The 12,411-nt window shown below is 46.8% G+C and overlaps 1 protein-coding gene across 2 annotated transcripts in view; it reads left to right on the plus strand.

Annotated features, from left to right (window-relative positions):
- Positions 1–12,411, plus strand: part of OSMR (oncostatin M receptor) — a 52,007-nt gene that overhangs the window by 37,352 nt on the left and 2,244 nt on the right. For both annotated transcript variants that reach the window (XM_047731258.1, XM_047731259.1), the window contains exons 10-17: positions 310–386; positions 1,840–2,062; positions 5,009–5,188; positions 6,284–6,388; positions 7,740–7,913; positions 8,665–8,835; positions 11,447–11,528; positions 12,022–12,094. In XM_047731258.1, the coding sequence (XP_047587214.1) occupies positions 310–386; positions 1,840–2,062; positions 5,009–5,188; positions 6,284–6,388; positions 7,740–7,913; positions 8,665–8,835; positions 11,447–11,528; positions 12,022–12,094 (1,085 nt within the window). The remainder of the gene's footprint in view (positions 1–309; positions 387–1,839; positions 2,063–5,008; positions 5,189–6,283; positions 6,389–7,739; positions 7,914–8,664; positions 8,836–11,446; positions 11,529–12,021; positions 12,095–12,411) is intronic.

Consider the following 12,411-nt stretch of genomic DNA (forward strand, 5'->3'; position numbering starts at 1 on the left):
CCTACAATTGGTCTAACTGATGAATGATTCCAAAATTTTCTGGTGACTTCCAGAAACTCAGGCTTGATGTTCATAAGAGCTTTCAGTTTGATGCAGCAGACCTTTTGTGAAGCACCTACTGTGTGCACTTAGTGAGGTGTAAACAGTTGGCTGTGGACAAGTGGGTAGAAGTCACAGAGAATGAAGAAAGTGAAGAGCAAGCCTCAGGTAGGCAGGCTGTCCTCACTTCTTCTGACCGAACTAGAAACAGGTTGTATTGTTCTACATACATATAACAGGACACACGATCTTTCCTTTGGTTCCTTTCAGCTCCCTCAGAGGCTCCTGATGTCTGGAGAAATGTGAAAACAGTGCAGGGACGTTGTGTTGTGACTCTTTTCTGGAAGGTAAGACATACGGATTTCACAAGATAGGTTTGATTGTCACTGTCTTCCGGGGTGACACCAGATACTGGTGCCATCTTTGTTGAGGGAAGGGGGGACCTTAATGTGAGCCCAGTAGAACTAGAACGTCTTACCCAGGGGAGGAGTCCCCGCCCACCCCCATTTCCCTAATGCTGGGACTGTTCCTCCTTGACATCCCATTCTACAGATGGCCAGTCCTGAACCTCTGAAACTTCTCTTCCTACCTCCTGTAACTTTTGCAGGGCTCAAGGCATGAGTGTAAGTGGAGAAGCGTATACCATATTTAAACGTTATAAATATTAAATACAATATTTACATACTGGAGTTATGCATCAAGCTGAAAAACTTTAATGTAAATATATTTGGGGAAAAAAAGTAAAATCTATTTTGACATTCTCCCTTGCCCATTAAAGCCTGGCAACCTGGAAGCCCAGGTTTGTGTTCAGAACTCTCAGACCCTGGGGCGCCTGGGTGGCTCAGTGGGTTAGGCCGCTGCCTTCGGCTCAGGTCATGATCCCAGGTCCTGGGTTCGAGCCCCACATCGGGCTTTCCGCTCGGCGGGGAGCCTGCTTCCTCCTCTCTCTCTGCTTGCCTCTCTGCCTACTTGTGATTTCTCTCTGTCAAATAAATAAATAAAATCTTTAAAAAAAAAAAAAGAACTCTCAGACCCTCAGATCATGTTTTCATAAGGAACACAACAGTCCTAGGAGAGTTGGCCCCAAGCCATGCCCTCACCCCTACCCCCGCCCCCGCCCGGCTCTCCTTCCCACCTCCAGGCTGGCTCTCTCTGCAGGGAGCCTGGCACTCACATGGGCAGTCTCTGTGTCCAGGCTCTGGCCACACCTGGGTAAACAGCTGCTCACAGTCCATTTTCAGGGCTAGGGGTGTACATACCAGGGCCACCGTCTGCCCTTGAAAAGGCAGACTGGAGGGACAGACCCTGGCAGTGAGCTTGGGACGGTATGGGCAGGGAATTCTCTTGAACCTGGAGGATGGTCTGGAGGGGGCTATGTGCTCCATGAATGGCTCAGGGCACAACTGTGCAGGGAGAAGATGGCTGAAGGGAGAGGGGAGGCCAGAGGCCAGGCCCTTCCTGCCAGGATCTGCTCTTGTCTTCCCCCCTCAGCACACACTGACTCCTTTCTTATCCAGGCTGAAGAGAAACCCTTCCTCTCTAGCTTGGTCCCTCTTCTCTGGACACGTTGTGCTCTTGAGGAGCTCAAATGGTCCCCTTTTCTACTTAACTTCAGTTAGAGTGGAATGCCTGATTTTAAGCTTGGTTTAGAGTGTTATTTTCTCAATTAAACTGTTTTTTTAATTTGCTGGTGTGTGGGGGGGGGGCAATGGAGGGACAGAAAAGATTTTAAAAAAGGAATTATGCAAATTCCTTTCAAAGGAAGGCCCATTTTGAAACGGTGATCCGTATTTTTTTCAGCCACTATCAAAACTGCAGGCCCACGGGAAGATTCTGTTCTATAACATAGTCGTAGACTATCTAGACCGAACATCCGTCTCCGAGCTCCTCTCCATTCCTGCTCCGGCCAATGGTACAGAACTACCTCTGAGCCAGTGTTCATCCCAAATCCGCATCACGGCTAATAACAGTGTGGGCACGTCCCCTGCTTCGGTCATCGTAGTGTCCCGAGAGCCTGGAAACGGTGAGTTTTGTTTTGTCTCATTTTGATTCTCTGGTAAAGTGTCAGTGATGTAACGAATTAGGAATGGGCCAATTGGAAAGGCAATAAATAGCTCGGAGACAAAATGTCTAGCTGCCAAACACTGTCCGTCCTTTTCTTTTGGGCTCAGGCCGGCTGTGGGCTTTCTGGGACAGGCCTGCCGCGTGCGGGAAGAATATCGGCGCCGCCGCAGCCCCGCGCACGGCTGCCCTGGGATTCCTCAACAAATTCAGAGTTTCCTCACGTTTACCCAAGTATATGCAACACCAACGAGCAGCCTCCACTGAGAGCTGTCAGCGTGCTTTGTAGCTGATGAAAAAGGGGTCGCGTTTCTTGTAGAATATTTTGTCGGTCTCTGTCACCCGGAAAGAGCCCATGAGCGCGGCCAGAGGTGATGGAAAGAGAACTGACTGGCATCAGCTTTCCAGAGGGCTTTGCAGAAGCTGCAGAATGAAAGATGGTAACTGGCTAGTCTCGTAGCCCGTGAGAGACCGGACGAGGCAGAAATGACCTTACATGTACAGTCGGTAGCCTCGTGCATGACCCGGTTGGGACTGCGTGGGGAGAGGCTTGACGCATTATCCCTTTGCCACCTGCACGCACATGCGCTCGTGCACGGGAGCGCACTGTGCGAGTGCGCATGCTCGGGCAGACCGTCCTCCGCAGCCCACACTGGGTCCTGCACCTACCCTGACCGGGCTTTGCTTCCAGCAGCGCTGCCTTCCAGCTCCGGCTCCAGGGGCTGCGGCAGGCTGGGTTACACTAGTCTTCCAGGTTAGGCTTCCCTTTGGGTTACGTAGGCTAGATCGGAGGATGATGGTGCCTTATTTGTTTTTAGAACTATCCAGTGTGTCAAGGAAGAAAAAAGAAATCTGGTTTGTGGCACTGAAGGAAAACTAAGAGTTTCTTCACATGATCTTTGCTTGTCAAAAGCTGCATTAGAAAAGAAAGTGAACTAATAGTACACTGTATGTTGAATAACTGAATTTAAATAAAAAATGAGTCACTTAAAAAGTTAGTAATAATAATAGAAGAAAATGAAAAGTTATATTCTATCTTCTTTAGGACAAGATGAGGAAAAGTGGGCATTTTAATCACTCTGGGGAGCTGATAAAGACAGCCTTGTGTGAGGCCCAGTCCAAACAACACTGCAGAGCACTTGGTTGTTGGGGGCCTTCTACTGTACCTTCCTTCCCCATACCCTGCCCTCAGACCCCCCCCTCATACTTTCCCTTGTGAGTCTCTATCCAGCCTTCCTTAAGTGGCCCACATTCTTAAATCACCACAGTAGATAAAGTCACTGATGCGCTATGAGGCCAACTGTTAACGTTAAACCAATTCACACTAGAGTGTGAATGATTGAAGAAAAAGATTTTCTTTCTCTTTCCCTCCTTTATCTCTGCTTCTCAAAACATACTTGCAATTTTCAAAAAGCAGCTTGATAAGGGTTATGGTTCGGAGTGTGGGATGAAATTTTAGCCAGTGTGAATAAGTCAAGTGAAAAATGTCAGCTTTGATGTGAGAGAGATTTATTTCTCTAATGGAAGAAGACAAGAAAGCCATGTAAGTGGTATATACAAAGACCTTCACAGAGAACCCTTTGTCTTATACCTAGAGCTACATGTTCCTTTGGGTATCCCCTAGTTATTGTCTAGAACAATTAAGAGCACTGTGCTTTCACACCAATGTCCAGCTGTAATTAGGGGTGCCAAAGGAAATACAGGAGGCCCAGTTAAATTCAAGTTGTAGGTGAATAATGAGTAAATGTTTAGTTAAGTCTGGACCATGCAATATTTGCTCTTCATTGATTGCTTTTCTGAGCGGCTGCCTGCAGGCCCACTCACTCCTCGGTCTGGGTCTGCTCTCACGTGAGCGACCAGCTGGGACCCCTGCCCTATGAGCAGTGGCAGGCTATAAGGGCAGCCTGGGGAAGTAGGAGAAATTCTCATCCCCCAAGGTGACTCTGCTTGAAATCAGTAGAACCGGGAGTCCATTGAGATCCTGCCACTTGTTTCCGGTTGAAAACTCCCCTGGCATATGAAATAGGTTGAGATGAGAGCCTGATCACGAGGACTGTGCACATCCCTGCAGAATCCAACTTAGTACATAGCCGAACTTGTTTACTTCTGTCCTTCTCACTCAATTTCTACCCCTAACATCAAAGAAGTAGTAGTTCGTCCAGGAGCAGTCAGCATTACTTGGGGGAAGTAAGACACATTACTCATTTAGCCAACAGAGATTTTTTGTAAGTATTAGGCACCAGACATGGTGTCAGCAGTTTGTTGGGGAAAGGGAAAGATAGTAAATATTTTAGACTTCACAGGTCATACGACCCCTGTTCTATATCCTATATTCTTTGTTTTTTTGCAACTCCTTAAAAATCTTTCTTTAAATATTATTTATTTATTTATTTGAGAGAGAGAGAGAGAGAATGAGAGAGAGCATGAGAGGGGACAGGTCAGAGGGAGAACAGACGCCCCGCTGAGCAGGGAGCCCGGTGTGGGACTCGATCCTGGGACTCCAGGATCATGACCTGAGCCAAAGGCAGTTGCTTAACCCACTGAGCCACCCAGGTGCCCCCGTTAAAAATCTTAAACCCCTGCTTAGCTCAAGGGTCATAAAGCAGGCTCTGGAGGCTAGATTTGTCCTGCTGGCAGTAGTCTACTGACCCTTGTTTTAGGGACTGAAGTCTGGTTGGGTCTCAAGGTTAGGACAAGAGGCATCCAAAGGGCAAAAGTGAATATTTGCTGGGAAGTGAGAGGCAGGAAAACATTACCTTGTCCCCAAGCTTCTGTAGCCACCACAGTGACAGGGCTCTTCACTGTCAGAGACAGTGTATGCTCAAGTTGATTTTCTTCTTTAAAAACTTTAAAAAAAAACAAACATATGATTAATTCTGTCTGAAGCATGGCTCTATTTGTAATGTAGAAGAAGTTGAAGAAGAAAGAGTTAAAGGCACGGAGGATGGATTCCCTCTGTCTTGGAAACCCCAACCCAGACACGTCACAGGCTACCTTGTGGAGTGGTGTGAGCATCCCCAGGACCCACCCTGTGATCTCCAGTGGAAAAACCTGGGTCCCAATGTCACAAGCACAGTTGTGAGCTCAGGTAAGAAGAACCCTGCGTGTTGCCATCTTTTTCCATCCGCCTCGCAGCAGGTTCAACTAGGACCTCTGGACCATCTCTCAGCTAGTTGGTGCTAAACTAGTCATTTTGAGATGACAAATCCAGCATGGGTACTCAGAGCTCAGATTTTACAACGAGGTAGCCTAAGATTTGGCCTTCAATCTACTTTTACACAGATAATCTGGACCTAAGGCTGGGATAGGTTTTCATGACTTTTATGAACTTATACCTCGAAATCAGTGGTCTCAAATGAATGGCAAAGGGACATTATAACCCTGCCTCTCTAGAGGGCTTTTACAAAAGCAAAGAAATGTAGGGTTTGGGGAAGGACACAGAGTTGTAGGAATCAGTCGTCAGCTCCTTCACTTTCAGTGGAAAATGTAGAACTGGACGTCCTACCTTCCACATTGGAGTTGTAATTTCAAGATTGCCCCCCTTTAGCAGTCAAAAGACGCCTGGGTTCATGGCTGCAGTGGTGGGGTCAGCAGCGCCATCTGCTGGGCTCAAGATACAGATGTGGGACTTGTCAGCGTCCAGAGCGTGCCAGAGGCCAGGGAGGACATTCAGTTGCTGCTGGGGAGTGAGGAGGTGAGGCTGCCCTTGGCTTGAGCAGGGCGGCGGCGGCGTGGCTGGTGTTGAACGTGGACTGCAGAGCTGCAGGTGTGAGGGCAAAGTGAGGAGGTGCCGGCAAAGCCTTCCAAATGCTCAGCTTTCACGGGGGCGAGAGAAGACAAGTCTTCCTGGGGGAACTTGGAGTCACAAGAGACTTTAAAATGGTTTTCTGTGTCTGGTTAAATTCCACACCCCTTCCGCATTGAATTTCATGCACGTGGACTAGAGGGCGTTGAAGAGCTCTTGTTGGAGAGGACGGTGTAGAGGACAGGCCCTGCAGGCTTCGCGGGACCCAGTGGAGGACTCCAAAGGCCAAGGGAAACGGGGAAGATGGTGGAGATGAAGTGCAGGAATTCTAAGGAGGAAATTATTTAGGAGCCAAGTCATTTTTCATTCTCTTCCTTTTCAGAAATAAAGAGACTGTCACTCTGTGTTACTGACGATCTGCTGACCTTTCTTCTCTAGATGCTTTCAGACCGGGGGTTCGATACAACTTCAGAATTTATGGAATTTCTACAGAACGGGTTCCCTATTTATTAGCGAGAAAAACAGGATACTCCCAGGAACTGGGTAAGTTGACAGCGTGTAATGTGTCCGTGGGCACACTTGTTCGGAACGATCCAGAGAGCCCAGCCATGAGTTTAGGAATATTTCAACACCTTTCCTAATTTTCAGTGTCTCATTTATTCTGGTAATTCGGTCTTAACAATATTATGAATCATAAACTATAAACCATTTTCATTAAAGACCATTTATAAAATATTATACAAAAGAAGAAAACAAACTCATTGCTAATTTTACCACCTAAACGCAAATATCCAGTTAATATTTGATGTATATCCAGGTATTGCTTTCTCTGTACAGATACACATTTTTAAATAAAAATGGGATCTTACTCCATACAGTTTTTTTACTCCTCTCACCCAGTATTATCTAACTACATCTTTGCAAAGTGTTCAGTTGTTTTTGTCAAAGCACCCATTGGTGGGCATGTAGGATGATTACAGTGTTTTTCAACTAGAAACTGTAAAATTCATCTTCAGGTGTCTTTCCGTAGGCAGTGCTCAGTCCCTTTTCTCCCTAGCCCAGTCTCTTATGACCTCTGAGTCCCCATCATTTTAGCGATATCTTTTCATTCATATCTACAATAATGGTTTTTAAATGAAGTCTTAGAATACTTGAGTCAAAGGCTTAACTTTAGTTTCTTTTCTTGTACAATTTTCAAGAATTTTGACACATATTGCGAAATCACCCCCTAGAAATTTCACTGTGATTCCACCAACAATGGAAAGCAATTTGATGCCACTGAAATCTGGGCACCCAGGACCTCCCCTGCCTTGCACTTATCAGGTCACGTCTCCCACAGCTCCGTTTGTAGGAGCCGTCTGTGACGCGCCGCGCCGCGCGGGTGTGTCGCTGGTGCACGTGTCTCTGTGCACAGATGTGTGTGTGAAACAGGCCCAGGAGGCTTTCAGAATGAGCACTTGCTTGGAGTATTTCAGTGACACTTGGATGGCTTGGCATTGTCACCTGGGGACTAGAGTTCCTCAGATGCCCCCGTCAGCCCGTTCTCTGGCAGGGTCTCCTGTCAAACGCTATTTAGAATTCAAGAGCACAATGAAGTCTAAGAAACCCTTTTTTCTCTTTCCTACTGTGTGACCTCGTGCAAGCTGGTGAGTGTCTCTGGCTGTCCCTTTCTTCACCCATGAAAGGCCAGGCTTGGATAGGAAGATGGCTCAACTCCTCCCAGCCCTCACAAACCGTGTCAAGGCATGAATCCCCTAGAGAGAGAGAGAAAACCCCTGAACTTGGCAGAAGTGCCTACAGCCTCCAGACTTGGCTGTGGCTCAACTTTTAGTTTACGTGTGTGCTCGCAGAATATTTCCAGTGATGACTTTCTTACCCCAACTTCCTTTTCTAGCTCCTTCAGACAACCCTCAAGTGGTTATGACTAACCTGACCTCCCACTCCTTCACTCTGAGTTGGAAGAATTACTCCACTGAATCCCAACCCGGTTTTATACAAGGGTACCACGTCTACCTGAAATCCAAGGCAGGGCGGTGCCACTCAGGATCCGAGAAGGCCGTTCTTCCAGGTGACATTTTTGGTTTGTTTACTCTTTCAAGACCTCACTCTGCAAGGCCATTTGAAACATGGCCAGGGGTGCCTTGGTGGCTCAGTCAGTCAAGTGTCTGCCTTCAGCTCAGGTTGTGATCCCAGGGTTCTGGGATGGAGCCCTGCGTCGGGCTCCCTGCTCAGCGTGTAACCTGAGCTTCTCCCTCTCCCTTGCTTATACTTTGTCGAATAAGTAAAAACTTTAATAATTAAAAAAAAAAAAAAAAAAAAAGGAAGGTGGCCATGTGTGACGGTGGCCAGGCTGAACCCTCTTCTTGCATGCGTTTATGGTCCGAGGTGCTCTTCAACAGATTAGTGGGCAAGAGGGCAGGGGTCAGTATTGTAACTGACTCAAAACAAAGTGCCTGGTATTTTTGACTCATTTGAGTACCATCAGCTCCTTAACCTGCCAATTATGAAACTTTCTTGCTAACTCCCTTTTCTTTTTTTTCCTTTGACCTTGTTAAAGGTTATTACAATGTATTTTTAAGTCTCAAGCTCTTACTGTGTCTGGAAGATTCGTGTGCTCTTTCTGGATCGCCAGCACCCCTTGTCTCCTTTGCTTTGCTTGCCATCTCCTATTTTACCAGCGACCCAGAGTGATGGACTCATGCTTCAGTTCTTAATTGGTTTAGGGTGCTGACAGTGTCAAGTCAACAAGAGTATTGGTGCCCAGCCCTGTCACAAGATCTCTAATAATTATTTTTCCTGATTTTTTTTTTAAATTACAGATGATGCAGCAGTGTGTTGCAAATACAAAATTGACAACCCAGAACAAAAAACATTTGTCGTGGAAAACCTACAGCCGGAATCCTTCTATGAGTTTTTGGTCACCCCATACACCAGTGTTGGCGAAGGCCCCCATGATGCTTTCGCAAAGGTCACAACTCCTGATGAATACTGTGAGTTTTCCCGAATCAACTCTTCCCTTAGGTGTTGCTGGGAAGCTAACAGATAACACGCACAGGGACATTGGCTTTGTTGAGATTAGGAGTTTTTAAATTTTCTCTCGCTCTCTAGATGAGATTCTGTTTCAGAAAAAAAATGTACGTAACCCCACTATATTAACCAGAAAACAGTGGGGCCAGTCTGACTGTCAAGACCTGGAGCCTTCCTCTGGCCTGTCTTGGTGGCCCTGAGGCAGTCTCTGGAACTCAGTCCCAAAATGGTTTGAAAATCCCACAAGGCATGGTTTCGTGTCCAGTTCGGAAGAGCTCCAGACCTTCTGTCTGGAGGAGGGTGGGTGTTTTCTGCAGCCGGCCTTCTGGCTGGTTTCCCTCAGTCGTGAACCAGCTGCTTCCTGACTTGGCCTTTCTGGGGGCAGTTGAGAGAGGTAGGGTGGGTTGTTGGTTATAGATCTGGCAGAGGCTAGAAGTGTTCCTTCAGGAGCCTGGTGTTTGCTGATTGGGGGGTGGGGTTGTGAGATAAAGAGATCCGTTTTTCAAAATGCATTTGTTCTGGAAGGAGAAAGAAGAGGGTGGGGAGAACAGCAAGACCCCGTTGCCAGGAAAGGCAGACCTGAGGCCAACAGGAAGTGGTGTGGGAAGAAGGGGAGAAGCAGGTATCCCACAGTGGATGGTGGAAGACACTCCTCCCTGAGGAACAGACCGACTGAAGAGTCTGCCTGCAGGGACCCGTGGTCCTTGGGCCTCGTGCAGGGTCCCTTTGACGGCAGCCGAGCTGTAGAGACAGGATGGCCGCTGCAGGTACAGCTGCTGTCCGGACGCGGTGCCCGGGGCTGAAGACACCTGCAACTCTGCCGCAGGCTGGGGCCCTCTGTGCTGCTCAGCCCTCAGGTTTCCAAGGCAAAGGTCGGCACTCTCAGAGTCAGATTAAGATTCCAGTCAATGATTTCCATTATTTGAGCATTCTTGCTGTTTGAGGGTAAATTTTAAAATTTTAAATTTATTTCTAGGCTATTTTTATTCCAGCTTTGGTATTCCATTTAGGTGGTAGGTGTGTGTGTGTCTGTGTGCGCACGCGTGCGTGAGAGAGAGAAACAACACAAATAATTATCTTTCCCTCAAGTATATTTTCTAGCTTTCATTTATCTCCCTTACTCATGCTATACTCCCTTAGCCTTCGCTGCGACTCTCTATTGATGATATCGGTTATTACTAAAGAAGAAGCAATTATGCAGCAATGACAGTGACACTCCGTGGTCACACTAACAACGGGGGTGAATCTCACAAATGCCATGCCACGTGACGCGTCGGAAGCCAGACCCGACTCCTGCTGCAGGGTGTCGTGACACAAAGAGGCAAACGCCGTTTGTGTTCTTAGCGGACAAGATAGTGGTTACCTTGGGAGGGGATCCTGGTTGGATGCGGACCCCAGGCGGGCTCTCTGGGGAGCCGAGCATGGTCTTTCTCTTGACCAGGATGCTGATCACATGGCTATTTTCAGACTGTGAGATTCCTCGAGCTTACTTTGTGAGCACTTTTCTGAATGCAAGGATTCCATTTCAATAGAAGTTTAGCAAAAACGGCCTGAACCTTGGAAGCTATCATGGTTAGGCCCCCAGGTTTGTTCTCAAATAAGTTTTAAGTCCATAACTTAACTAAATCTTAAAACCAATTATAGTTGTCAAAAGTATGGATCTGAGAGCAAACTATTCTCTAGTGGGGTCGTGAGGAGGGTTTCCTTCCCCTCCCCGCTGCCATAACTGAGAGCCAGGTGCTAGCGGCTTGCTTTGCGTCCTGTTCCCTTCAGACAGGAACTGTCCTTGCCTCCAGACCCCTGTGCTGCCCCATCGCACTGGGTCGGGCATCTCCCCAGGCCTGCCCTCCCTGACAGAATGCCAACATTATCCACCGCATCCCCAACCTCAAATCAAACCGCACTCCTGTGCGGGGGCACTTAAAGCAAGTACTGGGATTACAACTACTACCAGCCCATGGGCCAAACACTGTCATGCTGCTGAGCCCCCAGTGAGGGGCAGAGAAGTACACTCCACCCACCAGGAAGCTTTGGCAAAGGCAGGGAGTATAATTCTAATAGGAGGAAGGAGTGAAGAATTGGAAGTAGTGATCTAATTTGTCAGAAGAGAAAACGAGGGATACCCGGGTAGCTCAGTCCATTAAGCATCTGCTTTTGGCTCAGGTCATGATCCCAGCCAGGGTTCTGGGTTCCAGGCCCACATCAGGCTCCTGGCCCAGCAGGAAGCCTGCTTCTCCCTTTCCCTCTTCCCCTCCTCCCGACTCATGCTCTTACTCTCTCTCTCCCTGTGACCCTCCCTCCTGCTTGTGCTCTCTCCAATGAATAAACTTAAAAATCTGGAAAAAAAAAAAAAAAGAGGGCAAGAATCCAAGTCACAGGTGCTGACAGCAGATGTTCCCTGTGTTGGTTGGTTGATAGAACCCCCACCCCGTCAGCCAGAAATCAGACTGAATCTTGCATAAATAGATTTTTGAAGAATAATAACTGAAATTAATTTCAATTTTAACTTAATTTTGTTCCTTTGAGGAGGGAAAAGTACTTGTTAAAAACACCACTTCCTGTTTTCTTCTCCAGCTCCTACACTGATACGTATCATACTCCCTATGGTTTTCTGCATTTTGCTCATCACGATCACATGCTACTTGAAAAGTCAGTGGTAAGTGTGTGGGGAAGAACTTTATCCAAGAAGTCAGAGAAAAAAAAAATCTTAGAAACCTAGAAAGGAGTTTCAGAAGCTTGAAATCATATTAAATAATGAGAGAAGGTGCTAAAAAAGCAAAGGACAGAGACTTAGATGAAAATATGAAAATTTTTAAACACTTTTGCTTTCCAGGTCGATACATAAAGAAGACGATAGCTATCTGAAAAGACTGCAGAGCCTGTTCAATAACATAGCTAATACTGGTACTGCATACCTACTTGGCAATATTCTAAGTGCTTTACACACAGCTCATTCAGTCCTCGCACCACCACCGTGAGCAGGAAGGAGAATTACCTCCACTGAATCAATGAGTAGATGTGAGCATAGCCTGCCCAAGGTCACACAGTTAAGTGCTAGAGCCAGGTTTGGAACCCAGGAATCTGCCTCCAGAGTTCTTTTAACTAGTCACTAATTGTAAAATTCAGTCCAATTTTTCACTGTGTTCTAGGATGAAGGAGAAGTGTTATCCTGACATTCCAGATCCTTACAAGAGCAGTGTTCTGTCATTAATAAAATCCAAGGTAAATGGTGGAAAATTGTATGTGTGCCATATATCTATTAAAGACCAATTTAGGGTTGGGACTGTAGTCATACTTTTCTAGACCTCCTCAGGAAGATATAACAAAGCAACAGCCACCTTGGCTCCCGTAGCCATGAAATGGGTGAATGGAACTTTGAGATTTCTTCCATTGGGAAAATCCTTTGGTTTGCAACACCACCTCCAGTTAACCTGTGGCTAGGATGAAACACACAGAACTGAAGATCTAAGTGCATTTCACATACTTTATATACTCGGACACACACACACACACACACACACACACACACACACATTTCA

The sequence above is a fragment of the Lutra lutra genome, chromosome 5 (assembly GCF_902655055.1).
Source record: "Lutra lutra chromosome 5, mLutLut1.2, whole genome shotgun sequence".
NCBI classification, from domain to species: Eukaryota; Metazoa; Chordata; class Mammalia; order Carnivora; family Mustelidae; genus Lutra; species Lutra lutra.